Here is a 24,435-nt window from a genome sequence, read left to right as displayed (position 1 = left end):
GGATTTCCAGTTACTTTAAACCTAGAAATGTTTTCGCGCTTTTTAAATTAGCGCCTTTCGCGGGTGGTATATAACCGTGAAATTAAATAACCGCGAAAAACTCTGATCTAACAAAAACGCGAAAGATTCTAGCTTCAGCTGAAATAGATCGCTACAAAATGGTCCTGTACTTACACATGCCTGGACACTGACATAAATCCTTCCAATTCCTTTGAATAATATAGATTAATGCAGTTTACGTTTTCTTATCAGTGTTAAAGTATTAAATATTACAGGAGTCATAAAAATAATCCACTTTAATATCTCAAATTCTAGTACCAAAGTGATATAAAATGAGTGCACAAATCAACATTAACTCAGTTGATTGACAGGTTACTTCTGTATGATGTAATAGCCTTTTCAATATCGGTCAGTGGGTGAACAGGGGATAAAAAGTAGTCAACTGTTCACGAAACGTTTCCTGCATACATGATTTGCCGTTAGGGCTTGGCGTGGATTTATAATTAAGGGGTACAATAAAACTGTATGTTTTCGATAATACTATAAATGCAATAATGCCGTGATACTTACCTTGGTATACTAAATATATGCACTTGCGACTTCATTTTCGCGGGATTCGCGATGGATATGATTCCGCGAATATTTGTATCCGCCAAATTGTCTACGTTTTGCAAAACGCGAAATATAGTATCTGCGAACATTTCTAGGTTTACAGTAGTCTTTCAGCTTGTCAAAGTAAATTTTTGGTTTTTTAGGTGTACAGTATGTTATCTCTTTTTTAGATTGTATTACAAGAGTACTAGACATTTTGAGACAGATCGAGAGAAACTTTTACTTACCTACCAGATCAATGATGAGATAGTGAATGGAAGATTTCCTCTCAACAGAGATCTTGCCTTGGAGCTGGCCTCCCTCATGGCACAGGTGATAGTTCTTACCTTCTAAGCAGATCAGTTCAATATTAAATGGAAATTTTCCTCTCAATACAAGCAGGTTACAATTTAACTTTCCCAAAAGATCAATTAGATGGTGAATGAAAAATTTCATGGAAGGTGACCTTTATGTAAAAAATTGCATCAAAGTTGAACTTAAAATGTATACTTTTCATCACAGTTGAACTTTACATGTAATTATTTCAGATGATCTTTGCAGGTAAAGAATTATTAGAAGATGAACTTTACATGAAAAGATTTCATGGAAAATGAACTTTACATGTAAAGATTTCACAGTGAGAATATTTTATGAAAGGTGCTATTAAAATGTAAAGATTCCACTGTAAGTAATGTTTGGATTTCATAAAAAGTGAACTTTACATGTAAAAATACACTGTATGTATATCTAAAGATTTCATAGAAGGTGAACTTTACATAAAAATTTGGTGGAAGATTACCTTTACATAAAAATTTCATGAAAGGGTAACTTTACATGTAAACATTTCATGGAAGTTGAACTTAACATGAAAATATTTCACCATATATGCATGCAGAGATTTCATTGAAAAGTCAGCTTTTCATGTAAAGATTCACCATAGGTACATGCAAAGATTTAATGGGAGTTGAACTTTAAATGAAAAAATTCCATGAAATGTGAATTTTAAATGTAAAAATCCACTGAAGATTTTGCAGAAGGTGGACTATATATGTAATAATTTTAAAGAAGTTGAACTTAACAAGTAAAGATATCATGGAAAAACTGTGTATTTTTTATGCAGACTAAAATCTGTGTGTTTGTTGTAGTTAAATTATGTATTAAATGTCCAAATATATAAAGCTATTTAAATGATTTAACAGATAGAGTATGGTGACCTGAAATCAGGTGACTCAAGCCTGAACCAGCAAGTAAGCCAGATCCTGGAGAGGTTCTATCCCAGGAAGTACAGGGAGGCTGCCTCTAGTGAAGGAACCAGGTTGGGTTTTGTTGTTTTCATTGACAGAAATGATATTGACAGAAATTATTTAAAGCTGATAAACACTTCTTGAATTATTATTTTTTTACTTGCATTGAATCAGGTTTAACTGTACTTCACTGTTTAACTGTAAGTCTAGCCATTTTGTAAAAAGTATTTGAAATGTGAACTCGTTAGAATATCCTCATACAGAGATATGTAAATGTCTTTAATAACCAAAACAGTAACATAGTAACATATTTTTCAAGTTATGTAGGAATCTACTCTTTTAAGTAATGTAGTAATATTTTAAGCTTATGGTTTGTTTTGACACTTTGTATGTGTCATTTAACACCCTGAAATCCCGAAAATAAGCCAGTTTTGAAAATAAGAAAACTGGTATGTCAGAAATATAAGTATTTACGAACGTCGATGTTTTTACTAAAAAGTAAAATATATGACATCCATACTTCAGTATTTCGGTACTAGAAAATACGCCAATTTTTAAACCGTTACTGAATATATGTACTCAAAAGTTCACCGGACTCAAAAATAAGCTGATCTCGATAATAAGCCACCAAATCCTTACGAAAATTTAAAATAAGCCGCAGCTTATTTTCAGGATTTCAGGGTATGTTACGATATTTTTGTCTCATCATATGGTATGCCATTTTCCCATCTCTGACTGCCCTATTGTCTTAACCATTTCAGCTTTATTTCAGTCATAATGTTTTGTTCATATCAGCATCATTATTAAGGTGTGCATGTGCCTGTCACCATTCTCCAACACTTCCATGTTGCTTTGATTTTCAGTCAAGTTAGAAGGTTTTAAAACAGAGTTTGGAGATCAGTCTCAACAATGGTGCAGTCTGGTCAGCAGATTATGCACAAAATTTTTAAATTGACCAATGGCAAGATTTTTTATGCCCAGTTTGACCTTGACCTTGAACTTTAATTTAAAAGAAGTATGATAATGTTCTTCTTATCTGTTAGAGGTCTTCAGGAGAAGTTGATAGAGCGTTGGACGTCACTCCGAGGTCGCACTCACCAAGATTGTGTACGAGTGTACCTGGCTGTAGCCCATAAATGGCAGTTTTGTGGTGCAAAACTTTTCCTAACAAGGGTTGGTTGTTTTTTTTCTTGTTTTTTCTTTCTTTTATAACAAATGATTTATGTGTAAAAGCCATCATTTATAACTTGTCAAATAATGCATGGCTTTCACACTGAAAATTGCTGATTTTGAATAAAAATGTTTATATTGTTCAGCTTTGGTTTAGTGCTGTCTTTCAACACTTTGACCAGTGTTCTTGGATTTTTTACCTGTACTGATTTGTTCCCTACAAGTAATTTACAACTTCCACACATGAACCAGAGAGGTGAAGAATGAAAGCTGTTGGATATACTGTCTTCTGCCAAATCGTCATGGAAAGATTACACTTTCTCAGATCTTTCGATGCGTATTCTAATGCTATATGGCAATTTGTTAATAAACTTGCAAACTTGCAGACTTGGTGAGCTAACTTAATGAGCCAGAAAAATACTTCTCCTGTAATAAAAAAAAAGTTTTAATTTTTTGTACAATATTTGACTTGTCATATCCTTAAAAGGTTATATTTATCTTTATAATGATTATTTTGTAATTCAGGAACGAGAATCAACATCTCCAGATGAAATATGGTTGGCTATCCAGGAGGAGGGAGTGGCTGTACTAGAGTATTCAACCATGGTAAGTGCTTAATTCAGTGTCATTTATTTAAGAAATAATTTATAGCAAAAGAGTGCTTTACACTATTTATGCACGATGGGCGGTTATATGTCGGGCATAATAATTGCACAAGGGCGCAGCCTGAGTGAAATTATTTGTATGACGTATTACCACTGGTGTGTATAAATAGTGTATAAATTATTTTGATTGTAATATGTCCTTAATCTAAAACAGTAGATAAAATATAGAAGCGCTCTTTCTTGGTCGCAACAAAACTTTTGACGTCACTGCATGTTAACATGACATCATTCTAGCTAAGAGTGTTTTAACAGAGAAAAGCATAGAATAAACGAACTAGTCTTCAAACTGAAATTTTGAAAACATGACATAAGTTAAAAGTATTTTAATTTGGTAGCTTTTGAAATTTAAAATGAAGGAGAGCAAACTGTGTCTATATACTCCAGTTTACTGTGGGTATACTATGAAACCATTATATCCTGTGGGAAGGTATACTAGCCCATTGCAGTCACACATTTCACACTTAAAACACATATTTGGGAAAAAAATAGGCAGTGTGCATTATGTACAGTGTGATTCAAAATACATGTATGAATCCATCTTGCTCTGAGAGGTTGAATAGTTTACATAACTACTTTGAATCACTTGCCATCATTGCTGTCAGTCTGTAATTCTGCTCTGGACTATTCCTTTTATGTCCAGAGACTATGAAAGGCAATCTGATTTTGTGTCAACATTATTCAAACCCAAACAAACAAATAAAACATTGATTTATTCCATACATTAACCGAGAATCACAAAATTAATGTTCTGTTCTGATTTTTTCCAGCAACCAATCGGCATTTATGACTACAGATCGGTTGTGACATTTGGTGGCTGGAATGAGGACCTGATGGTGGTTGTCAACAAGTTGATAGAGTCTGCACCACATCATTATGAACATAGGACACAAAAACTCCTCTTTATTTTACCAAAACATAAGGTTTGTGTTCTCTTCTGGTTCTATTATACATTTTCAGTAGAGACACATGTTACAAGATTTAAAATGAATTTCTTCTGCAGTGGCTGATACTGCAGAGGAAATAGCAACGTTGCAGCTTCATTATTTGTGTAATTATGCAGTAAATACCTATAAAGGGATTTTTTAAGTGATTTCATGGTTTGCAGCTATTATTATTGGTGTTAAGAATTTGCCAAATATGAATGTTTGTGTTTTGAGACTTGATGCAGATTAATATGAACAAATATTTTTGATTTGTGAGTGACGTAATTCACAAATCTTTTTTATTTCGTGAGTGGAGTAATTCACAAATCTTTTTTTTATTTTGGAGTGGAGTAATTCACAAATATTTTTTATTCGTGTGTGACGTATTTCACAAAAAATTTTTATTTGCAAGTGATGTAATTCACAAATGTATCTAATTTGCGAGTGACATGATTCACAAATACTTAAATATTAATCTGATTTGAGTAATTCACATATACTTTTAATTTGTGAGTGACATAATTCACAAATATTCTTAAAATTTGCGAGTGACATAGTTCGCAAATATTTTTTTTTTTTTGCGAGTGACGTAATTCAAAATAATGAATTTTTTTTTTTTTCCGAACGGAGTAATTCACAAATATTTGCGAAAATAGAATCATCATGAAAATTACCGTATAACCCCGTTTAAACGCCCCCGGGGGCGATGCATTTTACGAAAAGTTTGATCCGAACAATGTCAGTAACTCGTATAAACGCCCCCTTATTCATCCCAATTCATGCACTGACATAACCCGATATGTAATCGTACTGGGAATCTGTGTAAAGTCGCACGCTGAGTGACATCATCCGAGTTAAATTCGATCAATACTATAGCGTGGCATATTCAGTACTTTAATACACACAGTAGATTTATTTGTGCCATGCCTGTTGACGTGTTTAAAAGTTTGTATTAATAAAGTGTGTTTTTTTTTTTAAATTCATTATACCCCCACCAAACATGTTTGAGGGGGGTATATAGGAGTCAGTTTTGTTGCGTCCTGTCGCGTCCCGTCCCGTCGCGTCCCGAAATCTATTATCTCAGTTATAACCAAATGGATTTGATTCAAACTTAAAATACATGTTCCACCTTATCACCCACATCATGTGACACAAGGTGCATAACTCTTGACACCAAGTTTTCATGAATTATGTCCCCTTTTACTTAGAATTTAAGGTTAATTTTGTTGTATTTTCACTATATCTCAGTTATTACTAAATGGATTTGATTCAAACTTAAAATAGATGTTCCACCTCATCACCCACATCATGTGACATAAGGTGCATAACTCTGACACCATTGTTTTTATGAATTATGCCCCTTTTTACTTAGAATTTAAGGTTGATTTTGATGTATTTTCACTTTATCTCAGTTACTACTGAATGGATTTGATTCAAACTTAAAATAGATGTTCCACCTCATCACCCACATCATGTGCCCACATCATGTGACACAAGGTGCATAAGTCTGACACCAAGTTTTCATGAATTATGTCCCCTTTTACTTAGAATTTAAGGTTAATGTTGTTGTATTTTCACTATATCTCAATTATTACTAGATGGATTTGATTCATACTTAAAATAGTTGTTCCACCTCATCACCCAGATGATGTGACATAAGGTGCTTAACTCTGACATAATTTTTTTATGAATTATGTCCCCTTTTACTTTAAATTTAAGGTTGATTTTGATGTATTTTCACTATATCTCAATTATTACAAAATGGATTTGATTCAAACTTAAAATAGATGTTCCACCTCATCACTCACATCATGTGACACAAGGTGCATAACTCTGACACCAATTTTTCATGAATTATGCCCCTTTTTACTTAGAATTTAAGGTTAATTTTGATGTATTTTCACTATATCTCAATTACTACTGAATGGATTTGATTCAGACTTAAATTAGATGTTCCACCTCATCACCCACATCATGTCACACAAGGTGCATAACTCTGACACTATTTTTCTTGAATTGTGTCCCCTTTTACCTAGAATTTAAGGTTAATTTTGATGTATTTTCACTATATCTCATTCTGATTGGCTTAGAGCCAAAGGAAAGTAACCTTTTTTTAACCTTTGTACTGAGTTTCTTCCCCTTAAATTCCAGGAATTAGTCTATTTTTAGAAATCCTATTTTTAGATTTTCAATATTTTAGGTATTTTCCTAACTTATTTAATATAAGTCCTATGTAAAAAGTGAAAACATTTTTCCATGATAACATGGGTCGGTAAGACACTTTTTTGTATTCACTTTTAGTGTATCTCTAATATTAGAGATTTAATATATTTACTAGTATTACTATACTAGTATTATACTAGTATTACTTATATGTGGAAGCCCAGGATGAAGTACTCCAAAGTATTTTTAAGATTCCTTATGGTTGCCATTCTTCTGTGACAAGACCGTATGGTGGGGGTATGAGTCACTCCTGTGACAGTTCTAGTTTGTATTGTTATGGAATTGTTATTATCTGGATATTATTGTGTTGGATCTAGGACCAATTTTTGAAGGTAAGATTTTTTTATTTTCCCCAAAAAGGGGGGGGGGGGGGTTAATACGGAGTTATACGGTATCCATTCTACAATAATAAATTTCTGCTAAAAATTGTTATATGAATTTATTTGAGTCACTCGCTATAGGTAAAAACTTGAAAGTACAGTACAATATATTATGTCAATATCTTGCAGCATTCTGAATTTTGACACTTCAGAATCTTATTGAAATACAAATGAGCCGCGCCATGAGAAAACCAACATAGTGGGTTTGCGACCAGCATGGATCCAGACCAGCCTGCGCATCCACGCAGTCTGGTCAGGATCCATGCTGTTCGCTTTCAAAACCTATTGCAATTAGAGAAACTGTTAGTGAACAGCATGGATCCTGACCAGATTGCACGGATGCGTAGGCTGGTCTGGATCCATGCTGGTCGCAAAGCCACTATGTTGGTTTTCCCATGGCACGGCTCAAATGTAGATATGAAAATTGTAGACATACACACAAAAATTGCAGTATGACCTGTGACTGTGTTAGTGTGACGTTAAATGCAACAAATACAGAACAAATATATTCAGTTGTAAATGAAAAATGAAAAGCATGTGATTGATCAAATTTTAGGAATTATTTATTTATATAATCACTCATGCTGTCATTAAAATATGTAGAAAAACTGTCTACTGCATTAGAGTTGGAGTTAAAACTTGATGCAAAATATCAATAATAAAATATAGTATTTTTGGGGGGAAAAAATCATGTTTGAAAATAGGTGAATGGGTTAAGCATGATCAGGTAGTGTTAAAGGATACACTTATAGAATGATTTCATGTACTGTGAAATCATTAATATTCCTGGGGTACTAATTTTCGTAGTTGAGTCAATCCACAAAATTTAATCCTAACAAACAAGTAAAATTCCCATTCATTTTATGTTCAAAAGTTGAAATCCACGAATTCATATCCCCATGAAATTGCCGTTTAGACCAAAACCACGAAATTTCATGCCCACGAAATTTAATGATTTTACAGTATAAATTGCCAGCCTATAGTTTGTACTACAAGACCAGTCTCTATTGAACACATGTTTGCTAGGCTGATATGAAATTATGATCGTCTTTGATTACATACAGATACAATAATCCTCAGTGTGAGAGTTCAAAAAGGTCTTCGTCCTTCATAAAAATGACATTTTTGTACTACTCACTAACAAACATCTGACATATCATATACAGTTCATTAGCTCACCTGAGCCTTATAGGGAAGCAAATGGTTTTGAAGAAGGATTGTCAGTTGTAACACAGAAATTTGCTTCATATACATTCTTCTGTAGAACAAGACAAAATGGTATCCCTGAACAAATTTCACACTTACTGAGTTGTCTCTCCTTACAGTAAAACATCCTCTGGCAAGCAGAATTCTGATAACTGAATTCTTTTTGTTTTTTCTTTCTTTTATTTAGGAGTATGACTCTGTTTTAAGTATTTTTCATAGATTGGAGTATTTTTTTGTAGAAATATTGCTAATGTTGGGGAAAATATTTAATAAATAAATGAAAAAAAAAATCAGAAATTTTCTTGGTATGTTGGCTGTTTTATTCAAACAGCCATATTTCTAATAGTTCCCCTTACAGTATATTCCACTGTGCTGCAATTATGTCTCCCACCACACAGTGGTGTGGGAGACATATTGATTTACTCCGGTCTGTCTGTCTGTCTGTCTGTCTGTCTGTCTGTCTGTCACAAAGCTTGTCTGCACTCTAAGTCGAACATTTCTCATCCGATCTTCACCAAACTTGGACAAAATGTGTTTGACCATAAGACCTCGGCCAAGTTCGATAACTAGCCAAATCCGCCCAGGCACTTTCAATTATGGCCCTTGAGTTACTGATTGGATCCACTCATCCAGACCATCTAATTGGATCCACTGGTCAACACCATCCAGAGAAACTAGACATTTTTGATAGGGGCAGTTGTGGGAGACATGCGCTTTTCTCAAAAGCATCTCTAGTTCTGATTGTTTTTACTTTGGTGGGTGTAACTGTCTTCGGGGCCAACTTCTAAAGGTTTCTTACAGACAGTTGAACCATTTATGATCTTCAGGTCCTCTTGTAATTTTACATTCCATATGTTAATGTAGTTTTTGTCATTGTTTGGACTTTTATTGGAATTTTTTTATTAACCCGCATTGGAAAGTGGCAGCTGTTAGTGTTGTTCAGGTTCATGTCTTTACACCCAGTCATAATAAAAGTATGGATTTCTATCAGTGTTTACTGTCTTAAAGGGGAGGTCATGAATTATGATATCCGATAAACAAATGACTCAGTGTAAGACATGAATGTATGTTAAAACCTTTTCAATAGCAAAAATGATGTGTGAATTATCATTGGCACATTATTAGGAGACTACCCCTGTAGTGCTGCGTCCACAGATTTTTTCCAGAGCATATCTTTTTCATGCATGGAGGGATTTTGATGTAACTTGGCACAAATGTTAAACATCATGAGACAGAGTGTCATGCATAAGAACCAGGTCCCTAGGTATAAGGTCAAGGTCACACTTAGAGGTCAAAGGTCAGATTCAAGAATGACTGTCCGGAGCATTTCTTTTTCATGCATGGAGGAATTTGATTTAACTTAGTACATGTACAATTGTTCACCATCATGAGATGGAGTGTCATGCGCAAGAAACAGATCCCTAGGTCTTCCCATTTTCATATTTTTTTGTTTTGCTTACTGACAAAAAAAAGTTGTAAAAACATTTTGTTTAAGTTTTGATTCATTTCTGGTTTGCAGAATGGAGGAAAATCTGTGAAGTCTGTATGTTGTTGTTTTGTATGTGTATATTCTCTAACTTCTGATAAATCAACTTTTGCAAGACATTGTTTACACATAATATATCAAGTATTTCCGTCAGTTTTTGTACAATTCATACATAAATTATACAAGTGAAACCTTTTTAAAGAGAAACATCAAAGATTTTAGGATAAAATTTTCTTCAAAGATTAAAAAAGCAACATTTCACCATGGCGGGTTCAACCAAGTTAAAATAAACAATGCACAAAGTACAGTATTTTTCAGGTTCATATTGGAATAGGTGATTACCCTTCCAACCATGCTCATATTTTGCAGTAACCTCTTGGATGCAACTTATTCCTTAACTCTGCTCCTTTTTAGCCCACCATCATCAGATGGTGGGCTATTCTAATCACTCTGCATCCGTGGTCCGACTTCCTTCCGTCCGTCCGTCCGTCCGTCCTTCTGTTAACAATTTCTCGTTATCGCATCTCCTCAGAAACAACCAGGGGCATTTTGACCAAACTTTGTCAGAATGATGTATTGGTACTCTAGTTGTGTCCCCCTGAAAATCAGACTGGTTCAGCAATTTTTAAGTAAGTTATGGCCCTTTGTTTATTTCTATAATTTACATAGATTTATATAGGGAAAAACTTTGAAAATCTTCTTGTCCAAAACCACAGAGCCTAGGGCTTTGATATTTGGTATGAAGCATCATCTAGTGGTCCTCTACCAAGATGATTCAAATTATTTCCCCGGGGTCTAATATGGCCCCGCCCCGGGGGTCACATGGTTTATATAGACTTATATAGGGAAAAACTTTGAAAAACCTCTTGTTCAAAACCATAGGGCCTAGGGCTTTGATATTTTGTATGTGACATCATCTAGTGGTCTTCTACTAAGACTTTTCAAATTATCCCCCTAGGGTCAAATATGGCCCCGCCCCGGGGGTCACATGGTTTACATAGACTTGTATAGGGAAAAACTTTGAATATCTTCTTGCCCAAACCACAAAACCTAGGGCTTTGATATTTGTTATGTAGCATCATCTAGTGGTTCTCTACCAAGTTTGGTCAAATTATCCCCCAGGGTCAAATATGGCCCCGCCCTGGGGGTCACATGGTTCATATAGACTTATATAGGGAAAAGCTTTTAAAATCTTCTTGTCAGTAACCTACAATATTCAAATTTGGACCACATGTATGGTTTTGAGTGGCAAGATGAACCTTGACATGAGTTGACCTTGGTATTGACCTAGTGACCTACTTTCACATTTCTGTAGCTACAGCCTTCAAATTTGGACCACGTGCATAGTTTTGAGCACTGAAAAAACTTTGACCTTGACTTTGACCTAGTGACCTACTTTCACATTTTTGAAGGTACAGGCTTCAAATTTGGACCACGTGCATAGTTTTGTGTTCCGAAATGAAATTTGACCTTGATTTTGACCTAGTGACCTACTTTCACATTTCTCAAGCTACAGCCTTCAAATTTGGACCACATGCTTAGTTTTGTGTACCGAAACAAACTTTGACCTTTACATTGACCTAGTGACCTACTTTCACATGTTTGAAGGTACAGGCTTCAAATTTGGACCACATGCATAGTTCTATGTTCCGAAAAAAATTTGACATTGATTTTGACCTAGTGACCTACTTTCACATTTCTCGAGCTACAGCCTTCAAATTTGGACCACTTGCATAGTTTTGTGTACCGAACAGACTTTGACCTTTACATTGACCTAGTGACCTACTTTCACATTTTTGAAGGTACAGGCTTCAAATTTGGACCACATGCATAGTTCTGTGTTCCGAAATAAAATTTGACCTTGATTTTGACCTAGTGACCTACTTTCACATTTCTCGAGCTACAGCCTTCAAATTTGGACCACTTGCTTAGTTTTGTGTACCTAAATGAACTTTGATCTTAAGATTGACCTAGTGACCTACTTTCACATTTCTGTAGCTACAGGCTTCAAATTTAGACCACATGCATAGGATTGTGTACCGAAACAAACTTTGACATTGACCTAGTGACCTACTTTCACATTTCTCAAGCTACAGCCTTCAAATTTGGACCACTTGCGTAGTTTTTTGTACCAAAATAAACTGTGACCTTAAGATTGACCTAGTGATCTACTTTCAAATTTCTCAAACTACAGCCTTCAAACTTGATGCACATGCATAGTTTTGTGTACAAAGAACTTTGTCCTTGAAATTGATCTAGTGACCTACTTTCACATTTCTCAAGCTACAGCTTTTGAATTTTGACCACATGCACAGTGTTGTGTACGGAAATGAAATTTGACCTTGAGCTAGTCAGTAAGTCTTGAAATTTGGAACACTCAAAAATGGCACATTGGTGGGTGCCAAGATCACTCTGTGATCTCTTGTTTTATTTCATCAAACAGGGTATTAATATAACCTCTTGTTTTTAGTCAGAAGATTTTTAATTTGTAACTCTTCATAGGCTTTCTCTTGTCCGTATGTCATCTATTTTTGTGCTGTAGATGTCAAAGAAAAACAAACAAAATGTAGGAAGCACTTTAAATGATGCACATTTTTGACATCTCTGAGTGAGTTATTTCAATATTGTTATAAGGAAAAATAACTTTATAATTCTTTGTCTTGTAAACATTTTATAAGACCTAGTGCAAATAAAGTGGGGCATTAAAAAAAAAAAAAAATCAAGGGATAAGACTCAATTTTTTTTAAACATTTTTGTAAGTTTGATATATGAGAAAAAATGACTTTGTGTATTTTTATGTGAGAAAAAAAAGTTATTTTGAAAAATACAGGAGATTTTTTTTCATCACAATTCAAGAGAAAACCTGTGTATACTAGTCAAAATATTATTTAAAGGAAATAACAATATATGAAACTTCAGCATTTCATCTTTGAAAATTACACATTTACTTCACAAGTTAAAAATTTGAAACTTCTAAACAGTACTAGTGAAGAGAAGTTAGCCTCTGGTATTTGACACCTTTGTTACATAATATATTTATAACACTTTACTTTAAAAACACCAACATTTGCCCATCAGTTAATCCTATAATTGAAAAATATGGCAAAAACCTGTATTTTGTCATATTTGCTACTTAATTCTGATTTCATGAAATTTTGCTAGGGTCTTTTCACCTCATAGTTATTGGTCTTGCTTTTGATTACAGGAACCATTTGAATCATTACAGGCTTGCCTGTCTGCACAGTCATCTGCTGAGCTCTTTATGTATTGAAACTCCTACAATTTCAATAATATTTAGGAAAGATTGATATATGGTTTTTCTAGGCATTTATTCAGGCTGTCCAGCATCCCTAAAATTCCTACTTTTACTTCATTTTTATACGCCCATTTGAAAAACAGGATGTAATATGGAAACGCCCCTGGTGGGCGGGCGCTTGGGTGGGCGGCGTCCACTGACTTTGTCCAGAGCATATCTTCTTCATGCATGGAGGGATTTTGATGTAAGTTGGCACAAATGTTCACCGTTGTGAGACTGAGTGTCTTGCCAGGTCCCTAGGTCTAAGGTCAAGGTTACGCTTAGAGGTCAAAGGTCAATATAAATCTGGTATAATAATAATAATAATTATTATTCAAGAATGACTGTCCAGACCATTTTTTCTTCATGCATGGAGGGATTTTGATTTAACTTAGCACAGTTGTTCACCATCATGAGACAGAGTGTCATGTGCAAGAATTAGGTCCCAAGGTCTAAGGTCAAGGTCACACTTAGAGGTTAAAGGTCGATACTTTGTCCGGAGCATTTCTTCTTCATGCATGGAGGGATTTTGATGTAACTTGGCACAAATGTTCACTACCATGAGATTGATTGTCTTTTGCAAGAACTAGGTCCCTAGGTCCAAGTTCAAGGTCACAGTTAGAGGCCAAAGGTCAGATACAAGAATTACTTTGTCCAGAGCATTTCTTCTTCATGCCTGGAGGGATTTTGATGTAACTTGGCACAAATGTTCACCAGCCTAAGACAGATTGTCATGCACAAGAACCAGGTCCCTATTTTTAGCTCACCTGAGCAATGCTCAGGTGAGTTTTTCTGACCGCTCAATGTCCGGCATCCGGCGTCTGTCGTCTGTCAACATTTAGCTTGTGTATGCGATAGAGGCTGTATTTTTCAATTAATCTTCATGAATGTTGGTCAGAATGATAACCTTGATGAAATCTAGGCCGAGTTCGAAAATGGGTCATCTTGGGTAAAAAACTAGGTCACTAGGTCAAATCAAAGAAAGACCTTGTGTATGCGATAGAGGCTGTATTTTTCAATTATTCTTCATGAATATTGGTCGAGTGATAACCTTGATGAAATCTAGGCCGAGTTCGAAAATGGGTCATCTGGGATTAAAAACTAGGTCACTAGGTCAAATCAAAGAAAAACCTTGTGTATGCGATAGAGGCGGTATTTTTCAATTGATCTTAATGAATTTTGGTCAGAATGATACCCTTGATGAAATCTAGGCCGAGTTCGAAAATGGATCATCTGGGGTCAAAAACTAGGTCACTAGGTCACTAGGTCAAATCAAGGAAAAACCTTGTGTATGCGATAGAGGCTGTATTTTTCAATTGATCTTCATGAATTTTGGTCAGAATGATTACCTTGATGAAATTTAGACCAAGTTCGAAAATGGGTCATCTGGGGTCAAAAAGTAGGTCACTAGGTCAAATCAAAGAAAAACCTTGTGTATGCAATAGAGGATGTATTTTTCAACTGATCTTCATGAAATTTAGCCAGAATGATTACCTTGATAAAATCTAGGCCGAGTTTGAAAATGGGTCATCTGGGATCAAAAACTAGGTCACTAGGTCAAATCGAAGAAAAACATTGTGTATGCAATAGAGGATGTATTTTTCAATTGATCTTCATGAAATTTGGTCAGAGTGATTGCCTTGATGAAATCTAGGTTGAGTTTAAATATGGATTATCTGAGGTCAAAAACTAGATCACTAGGTCAAATTAAAGAAAAATCTTGTGTATGCGATAGAGACTGTTTTTTTCAATTGATTTTTATGAAATTTGGTCAGGATGATTGCCTTAATGAAATTTAGGTCGAATTTGAATATGGGTCATCTGAGGTCAAAAACTAGGTCACTTGGTCAAATCAAAGAAAAAACTTGTGTATGTGATAGAGGCTGTATTTTTCAATTGATCTTCATGAATTTTGGTCAGAATGATTGCCTTGATAAAATCTAGGTCGAGTTTGAACATGGGTCATCTAGGGTCAAAAACTAGGTCATATCTAAGAAAATGCTTGTTTTATCGCAAGAGACCAATTTTTGGTCCAATCTTAATGAAAGTTGGTCAGAATATTTGTTTCCATGAAATCACTAGGTCAAACATGTTTTACACTGATATGGTGTGTTTCTTAGGTGAGCGACCTAGGGCCATCTTGGCCCTCTTGTTAGAATTACTTCCCTCTTTTGTTACTATAAACAGCTTATAATGTAACTTTTTTATTACTGGCGGTAGGGAAAGATCGAGACCACTTTTCTGTGGTACAACATGCATGTTATGTCCAAGTTTTATGTGTATTTTATGGTATCTTTACCTGGTAAGGAGTTTTTTGTGGCATAGAAAAACAAAATATAGATTTCTTGTGGACTTATTTCCCTTTGTTGCTACTATAAATAGCTTATTCTTGAAACTTTTTAACATGGTTGTTAGAATTGGACATGTCATTGTTTGGGCTTACTGTCAGACTTATACAGAATATGTTTTACTGTAACATTCTGGCACTCTTGTTTCAGTTTGGCTAAAACTCCTGGAAAAAAAAGAAAAATCAAAGGAAATTCCTAATAATGCCCTTCTTTTTCCTCCTAAATTCCTGTTTTTTAATTGGAAAGTACTTCTTGCTAAATATGTTTTAATGTAGTTTTATAGGTCATCTTATCCGGTGCAAGCAGTTTTATCCAGTTTATAGACAACTGACTAGTGGCTTCATGGGTTCATTGTAACAAATTCCTATTATTAGCCCAAATTTTTGTTTAAAATCACCCTAAAATTTGCCCTAAATTTTTGTCAGAAGGTGCTGGACAGCCTGCATTTTGTTTGGACATAATTTTCTGCAGAGTTACAGCAAGTTACTAGATGATAAGTGACATTTCCCTCAAGGTCAAGGTCTTAAAACTGAGTGTAATTGGTCAATTAAAAGAAATACTCAGATGCAAGGCTTATTTTGAGACAGAACCCCAAATTGGTACTCCAAAATCTTACCACATTCGACTTAGTTGAATTATCCAGCTCTTTTCTGGCTGTTGCTCTATGTTTTCTGATCTGTTTTGCAGGTTTTAGAGGCTACCCAACTTATAGCAAGCTATATCAATGCACGTGTGAACAGACAGTCCCAGGAGCCTAATGGTGGAGTAACTATGTGATAGCTGGTTATATCAGTGCACGAGTTTAATGCAGTTTCAAAATGGTGGTTCAGTGCACGAGAATGGTATGGTAATAGTCTGGTAACAACAATGCACATTCTCTCAGACTAAATACAACAAAATATGTGTTGCTCTGGATACAAGGCTAGAAGAATAACGTTACTGCACAAGTTTCTTATGGTTCCAGGATGGTACATCAGTGAACACACTCTTGGTTGCAACTGTACAAGGAGTTGATGGTACAGAAAAAGATACATTGATGCACGAGATACTGATGGAAATGGAGGAGTTTAGTGTGATTTAAGAGTGGTCATATTTGTGCACACAATTGTGAAGGTTTCACAAAATGTGGAAGTGCACATGGTCTAGATGGTAATGAGGCAAGATAGTATTACATTAATGCACAAGATTCTGATGGAGACAGACAAATTATATTATTGCACAAGTTCAACATAGTTTCATAATGGTTATATCTTTGTACACATTCATGATGGTTTCAGAAAGACTGTAAGTGCACAAGGGGTAGATGGTAATTAACATGATACAAAGATACACAGTGTCCATGTATTGGCAGAAATGTGTTACATAAATGTATCAAGTTCAAGTGGCTCTTGACTTGGGACAAAGGTTCAGAACATAGTCTGGAAAGTTCAGCATCTGATTGGTTGTTTCTGAGATTTATTTTAAAATTGACCAGTGGGAAGGCTGCATTCTGAGTCTGGATTACAAACTCTTGTTACGTAACCTTAGACCCAGTCATATGAATTCAGGAGCTCATTGTCTAAACTCCATGTGTTGACAGTATTGATACACTAATGAGTGTTGTTCTTATGGGTTTTTTTGTTTTGGTTTTTTTGTCTTGCAGAAGCGAAGACATAGTCATCCAAATGACTGTTTGGTGTATATATGTGCGCCTGTCCATCCAGATTTGTTTGTTCTGACCATAATTTTGATATGCATGAAGCAATCTTGTTTATATTTAGCATGAATGTTAACCTCAGTGAGACGGAGTGTCATGTGCAAACCGCAGCTCCAATTGCAAAGGTCAAGGTCACAGTTGGAGGTCAAAGGTCATGTCAGATCTTGTCCAGCCCATAACTTTGACATGCACTGAGGAATCTTGTCTATATTTGGCACGAATGTTTCACTCAATGAGACAGATTGTCATGTGCAAACCCCAGGTTCCTTTCTCAAAGGTCAAGGTCATAGTTAGGGGTCAAAGGGCGGGCTCCACTTGTTGCCCATGGTCATCTAGTTTATATGAATGCATGTGTTAAGGGTTTAACAGTAATAGGAGTGTTGAATCTCTACAGGTACATAAGTTTTGTGTTGATCTGTGATATTATTTTCTGCAATGGTAATCGGGAATAGAGGAGTCATTAGGGTCATTCTCTTTTGTTCAAGAAAACTGTTTTTATATCAAAACAGGATTAAAGTTATTAAAACCTGTCCAACAGAAAAAAAAATATTTTCAAGAAAAAGCAAGGCTAAAGATAATTATTGTCTGGAAAATTCTGGTATCTGTTTTTCACAGATATTATAATAGGCTGAGAACCAGCTTTCATACAGGAATAGTTTCAGGACAAGTACAGTAACAGCTCTGTTTAGGCATCATTCATGCAATAGTGTGATCCATGTCATTCAGATGTTTGATTTTGGTTATATGCCGAAACACTTCATCACAAATTAGTTTTTATGTCAAATTTTATGATAGCTTACCTATGTTTACAAAACACCATTTAAAGCATTGGGGCTTGAAGATAGCATTGCACATGTGCAACATTTTCAAACTTGTTGAGGTACCAAATGGTTTAGAAAGAATTATATTATTGCTGATGACATGAATTATATTTAACTTCATAGTATTAATTCCTTACAATTAAGGGCTGTCAATATTTGCAATATTTTTGTTCTTTGTTCTGTTGAATTATCAAAATATATAAAGACGGAATTCAGTTTACAGGTATAGGGAGTTGGCATCTTTGCTTTTGTTGCTGTTAACTGTCCGCTTACTGTCCGTTGTTCGACAGGTCAAATATTACGGCAGCATAGAAATGTATTAGTTACCTGCTTTCATATCAGAAAAATAACTATTATTCATCCTCAGAAGATTATGTCTGGTCTACTGTCTAGAGAAAATCATCACTTTTTAAGCCCATATGAAACATGCATTTTTGGTCACTAGGTGGTAATGTTGATATTTTTGGATATGATAGGAGCTGAAGTTAATTTAGTATGAGTTTCAACTTTGTAAAAAAGTTTATAAGAAAAGCATGAATGAAAAATATGGAATTTGTCCGGAAACTCATTAATATTCAATCGCAGCTAATTTTCATGATAGCTTCTCTATCATTAAGGTAAATCCAAGGGAGTGATAAAAAGTTATTTTAATTGTATGAAATAAAAACCCACAAAGTCGTATCCCTGTGAAATAGTCAAAATAATGAAATTTTATACCCATGAATTTTATGATTTCACAGGAATATGGACAAAATCCCCCTTCATTTTTCTTTTATTAATAATTTCCAAATTTTCATTTCATTCTGTTTAAAATATTGATAAGTTTTTTTTCTCATAAAAATTGTTGTTTTTAATTGATATTCATCTTATGTTATTAATTTTAGAGTTTCAGTTCAACAAAATAAAGGGGGAATTTTGTCTGTCTGATGGGATTATGTCCTATGTTCTGTTTCACACTATTCACTGTATTGTTAAAAATGTCAAATATGGTAGATCTTTCATATGGTTTTGCTCTATCTAAATTTTTGGTGTGCTTCACATTTGATGTTTTCTTGTTGCTGTCGAATATTAATCTTTCCACAATGTCAAAGTTGAATAGTTTTATGGCTTCTACAGACATTTCATTAGTACATTTAAGTAAAGATTTCCTGGTAATAGTATTCTGTTATCTGATTGGTTGCCCTACTCCCTCCTGAACTTTATGAACATGTCTCTGTCTTTTTCCATTCTAACCGAACTGACTGTTTTATGTAAGTAACCTATCACATTCATGTGTGAAAGATGGGAGAAAGATGTCACTCATGTGTGGAAACAAGTGAGAAAACTGTCAAGGGTCTAAAAGTATGCGTGGAAACTGCTTCATGTACAAAAAAGCATGGTAGAAAACTTAGATGCTAAAGTATTGGAAACTGTCAAATACATGTGTGAAGCATGGGAGGAAACTGTCTGCTACATGTAGAAAAAAGCATGGTAGAAAACACAGATGTGAAAGTATCAGAAACTGTTAGCTATATGTATGAAAGCATGGGAGGGAACTGTCAGCTACATATGTGAAAGCATGGGAGGAAACTATCACATGTGTGAAACTGTCAGCAAAAGTTGTGAAAGCATGGGAGGAAACTATCAGCTACATATGTGAAAGCATGGGACAGAACTGTTGGCTATATAGCTACATTTGTGAAAGTATGTCAGCTGCATGTGTGAAAGCATGGGAGGAAACTATCAGCTTCATGTGTTAAAGCATGGGAGGAAACTGTCTGCTACATTTCTGAAAGTATGGGAGGATTTCATGTGTGAAAGTAATGGGAGGGAACTGTCAGCTTCATGTGTGAAAGTATTGGGAGGGAACTGTCAGCTACATGCATGAAAGGATGGGAGGAAACTGTCAGCTTCATGTGTGAAAGTAATGGGAGGGAACTGTCAGCTATATAGCTACGTGTGTGAAAGTATGGGAGGAAACTGTCAGCTACATGCATGAAAGTATGGGAGGAAACTGTCAGCTTCATGTGTGAAAGTAATGGGAGGGAACTGTCAGCTATATAGCTGCATGTGTGAAAGTATGGGAGGAAACTGTCAGCTACATGCATGAAAGTATGGGAGGAAACTGTCAGCTTCATGTGTGAAAGTAATGGGAGGGAACTGTCAGCTATATGGCTACATGTGTGAAAGTATGGGAGGAAACTGTCAGCTACATATATTGGAGGAAACTGTCAGCTTCATGTTTGAAAGTAATGGTAGAGAACTGTCAGCTATATAGCTACAAGTGTGAAAGCATTGGAGGAAACTATCAGCTGTCAGCTTCATGTTTGAAAGTAATGGTAGGGAACTGTCAGCTATATAGCTACATGTGTGAAAGTATGGGAGGAAACTGTCAGCTACATGTGTAAAAGTATGGGAGGAAGCTGTCAGCTATATAGCTGCATTTGTGAAAGCATGGGAGGAAACTGTCAGCTACATGTGTGGAAGTATGGGAGGGAACTGTTGGCTATATAGCTACATGTGTGAAAGCATGGGAGGAAACTGTCAGCTATGTGTGTGGAAGTATTGGAGGAAAGTTTCAGCTACATGTAAGAAAGTCTGGGAGGAAAGTGTCAGCTATCTTTGTGAAAGCATGGGAGGAAACTGTCAGCTACATGATATGTAGACACGGACCACTTGACTTGAAAGACATCTTGTTTCATAACAGAGTCAAACTTTTCATATTTTAACCAGTGAATAAGGTTCACTTGCCAATAAAGACCACCTGACAATAATTACCACCTGCAGATAAAAGACTACATTATAGCTCTCATTACTGTGGTATTCAGGAACAAGTTTGCATGTATTTCTTGGTCGGTGATGTGAATTGATAAGTAGTGGGAAAATGGTTTGCAAAAAAGCTCAGTTTTGTAATTTAAGATGAATATGTAGAAAATATTCTAAAGAGTTTTTTTTCCTTTGTTAGACACTGGGTGCAGAGTTCTATGTGCAGCAGTGTTGCAGCAGATGCCTACTTTCAGAGCAAGGCACCTGAAGCTAGTCTTGCAGCTTTGACCATGTACCTGTGCTCTGTTGCTAAATACACTGCAAGTAAGAAAGAGAGAAAAATTAGTAAAAACTCAACAAAAATTGGTGGATACAGAGCCAAGTAAAAACAGTGAAATATGAATAATTTTGAACTTCAAGGTAACCCTTGGTCAAAGACAACCACAGAGTTGTCATGGTTCTGGAGAACACTTCTTTTCTTTCAGATGTGAACATTACAGAATATTTTAAGGCAGTTTGACCTGTAACAACATTCAGCAATTTCAGTGCAATTTTATATACTCATCTGTTATTTTGGCAGTCTTCAGCCATAAATGTGTCTAATATGAGCAGTGGTTTCATGAACATTTGGAGAATTCCAAAATCACACACAGAGATACATAATAGAATGGAAATTACTAGTTTTCATTATGGGTCTGCTGTCTTAACTTTTAAATAAAGACCGACACTTCCAGGCTTTTTTATGGACAGGTTCAGCTGTTATGATACGGGAGGAGTGGTCTAGGGGTTAAGGTGTTGGCAGCTCAACCTGGAGGTTATTGGTTTGAGCGGTACAGGGTCATTATCATACCTTTACCAGTGCAGGTTTTTTCTGGAAACAGACTCCAGAGTAGTTCAAAAAAGCTTCAAGCTTTCATGACAATCCAAAAAAACAAATTAGTACGAACTGACTGCTTTTATGAAATTAGAAATTTAACCCTTACCCTGCTAAATTGCCATAATGAACTTGTCCATCTTTCAGTTTGGGCCGTACCATTGACTATTAAAAGGGGTGCTTACCAAAGAGATACTGACTGAATTGCGAACAGTGCAGGTCTTGATCAGACTGCATGGATGTGCAGGCTGATAAAGATCTACATTGGTCACAAAGGCAGAACCAATCATGGCCAGCATGATAAAGGTTAACTGTGTATAGGACTGAATCTTGATTGGAAACTTGTGTCTTACCCTGTGAAGCATGTTGAATTTGTGCAGGTTTAGTTATCGAAGCAATTTTAGGGTGTTACATACATTGTGGGTTAAGTGCATTAAAGCAAATATGAAATTCTTGGAGAAATATTTGTTTTACTATGTATATACCTTTTCAGATATTACATGTAAATGCTCATTTTTAAATACCTCATAATTATATATAATTACCATGTCTCATGTGATTGCATAACAAATTTGCTGTTGTCTCAGTCATTAACGATAGATTAAGAGATTTTATGTTACCCATTTTTTTCATGTTTTATAACCGAAATGGCAAGGTGATATTGCTCAGGGTTTCTTGGAAAAATAATTTGTTATTTAGTAGTAGCCTGTAAGCTGTTAGTTAAGTTATATTTTTATGAGCAACATTTTCGTTTCAATTTTTTGTCCCCATTAAATTCTGTTTTATTGTATGGAATAGATAATTAGTATTTTTGTAGTTACTAGACTTTAATATGGTGATACAAAATTACATGCTTGGGAGACAAGTTGTATAAAAATAATTATGGCCCTTCAAGGTGAAAAATTGTTTGGTTATGTTTTACCAAAACAAGTCAAAGTTGTCTTGAGCATTTAGGTCAAGGTCATCTTGAGCACTGAGGTCAAGGGTTTTTTTTAGCACGGAGGTCAAGGTCATATTGAGTCTTACTGTAATGTTGATGTTATTGTTGACTGGCCAGTGTTTTGTTACAGACCTATTTTTAAAAATGTATGAAAAAAGCCAGCAGAGCTTTTTTGTGATAATATAATTTCATAAATTCATTCATTCATGTATTTTTCAAAAATGTAAGGAAATTTGAGAATTTTTATTAAAGACAGATAGATTTTTGTGGTATTCCATTCTGTTTTGTTGTGGTAGGAAGATAATACATTATGTTACAGAGATCAGTAACATGTGGTTTTCACAGTAAGTATGACCCTTGTTTGATGCTTTGAGCACATAATTGCACAATTACTTTAATGGGACAGATGTCTTTTCAATGAGGAACTTCAAAAGAAGGACAGCATTATTAAGACTGACTTAATAGATCTTTTTTTGTAATTTCACAAATGTTCCAACATTTGGACGAATCTGTGTAGTTATCAGTTGAAATTGTATGTAATGTTTCGAAGATTAAATTTTGGCTTTAAGCGTTAAAGATATTTTCTGTTTCATATCATTGTTTATTATTATACCATGGGGAAAGTGAAAGTAGCCGAAAAGTTAGCATTTAAAAGTGATTAATTTTATTTTTTGACTATTCATGGACCATAAATTGCATAGTTACCAAATATTTTCTTTTCAATTTTCCAACAAAACATAGAATTTTTTTTTTTCTATTTTCAGTACTGGTCTGAGAAAGGTGTTAGATATTAAATGTAAAGATTTTAAAGAACTGATGCATCCCATTTTTAAGTCTCTGAAGCTCTTCAAGTTTTGAGCCACACCATGAGAAAACCAACATAGTGGCTTTGCGACCAGGTTGGATCCAGACCAGCCTGTGCAGTCTGGTCAGGATCCATGCTGTTCGCTTTCAAAGCCTATAGCAATTAGAGAAACCGTTAGCAAACAGCATGGATCCTGACCAGACTGCGCAGGCTGGTCTGGATCCATGCTGGTCGCAAAGCCACTATGTTGGTTTTCTCATGGCGCGGCTCATTTTATCATGTACCCACAAGCATGGTCTCTATGTCTTTTAGTTACAAATGTTAGAATACTTTTTTTCCCAAAACTTTTACTTGTGATATTGTATATTTTGAATTCGTGCAATAGATATACTGCAAACAAAGAATCTCTTTTTTTCAGAACGTTTTTTTCTCGGCAGTTTTATTTGTTAAAGCATTGTTGCAATTCAACAGCTATTTTGTACTTTTTGTTTTTCTTATTGCATTTGTGTTAATTATTTCTTAATTTCAATCTTACTTTGAACTTGGTACAAGTTGTAGTGTTGTGTATAAGATGTATTTTGAATTTCGCAATAGATTTTGTTTCTTTCTTTTGTTTAGTTATAATTATTCAATAAACAGTTAAATGATGAAGAGGCTGTTTTGTTTTTTTTATTTTGACTTTCCAAGGTTCATTTTGAAATGGACCCTTTTAAAGAAATGTCAGTTTAGTTACAACTTGAATCTTGTTTTGAGATCATACCTAATGTTTAATGTATGTTCTTATTGCAAAAACGATATCAGTAGTATATTTTATCAAAACTTAAGGATGTCCTACGTATAACAGCAAATTTCCACAGTCATGTTTGATAGATAGTTAGAGGGGGACAAGTGCAGCAAATTTCCACTGATACCCACATTCTTGACAGTTCCATTATTCACCACCAAAATGCTTCCAAAATATTCTTGAACTGAATTTAAACCTTTAGTATGCTGGCGGTAAGTGATTCTGCCTTTGCGACCAGT

General features: G+C 35.0%; 1 protein-coding gene across 1 annotated transcript in view; it reads left to right on the top strand.

Moving 5' to 3' along the window:
• Window positions 1-24,063, top strand: part of LOC123542370 (pleckstrin homology domain-containing family H member 1-like) — a 140,231-nt gene extending 116,168 nt beyond the window's left edge. Inside the window, exons 27-32 of the mRNA XM_053539950.1 lie at window positions 783-924; window positions 1,791-1,906; window positions 2,879-3,008; window positions 3,531-3,611; window positions 4,438-4,590; window positions 16,219-24,063. Coding sequence (XP_053395925.1) covers window positions 783-924; window positions 1,791-1,906; window positions 2,879-3,008; window positions 3,531-3,611; window positions 4,438-4,590; window positions 16,219-16,308 — 712 coding nt within the window. The 3' untranslated portion in view covers window positions 16,309-24,063. The remainder of the gene's footprint in view (window positions 1-782; window positions 925-1,790; window positions 1,907-2,878; window positions 3,009-3,530; window positions 3,612-4,437; window positions 4,591-16,218) is intronic.
• Window positions 24,064-24,435: the final 372 nt, after the last annotated feature.

The sequence above is a fragment of the Mercenaria mercenaria genome, chromosome 1 (assembly GCF_021730395.1).
Source record: "Mercenaria mercenaria strain notata chromosome 1, MADL_Memer_1, whole genome shotgun sequence".
Taxonomy (NCBI): Eukaryota; Metazoa; Mollusca; class Bivalvia; order Venerida; family Veneridae; genus Mercenaria; species Mercenaria mercenaria.
This window is presented reverse-complemented; position numbering and strand designations above follow the sequence as displayed.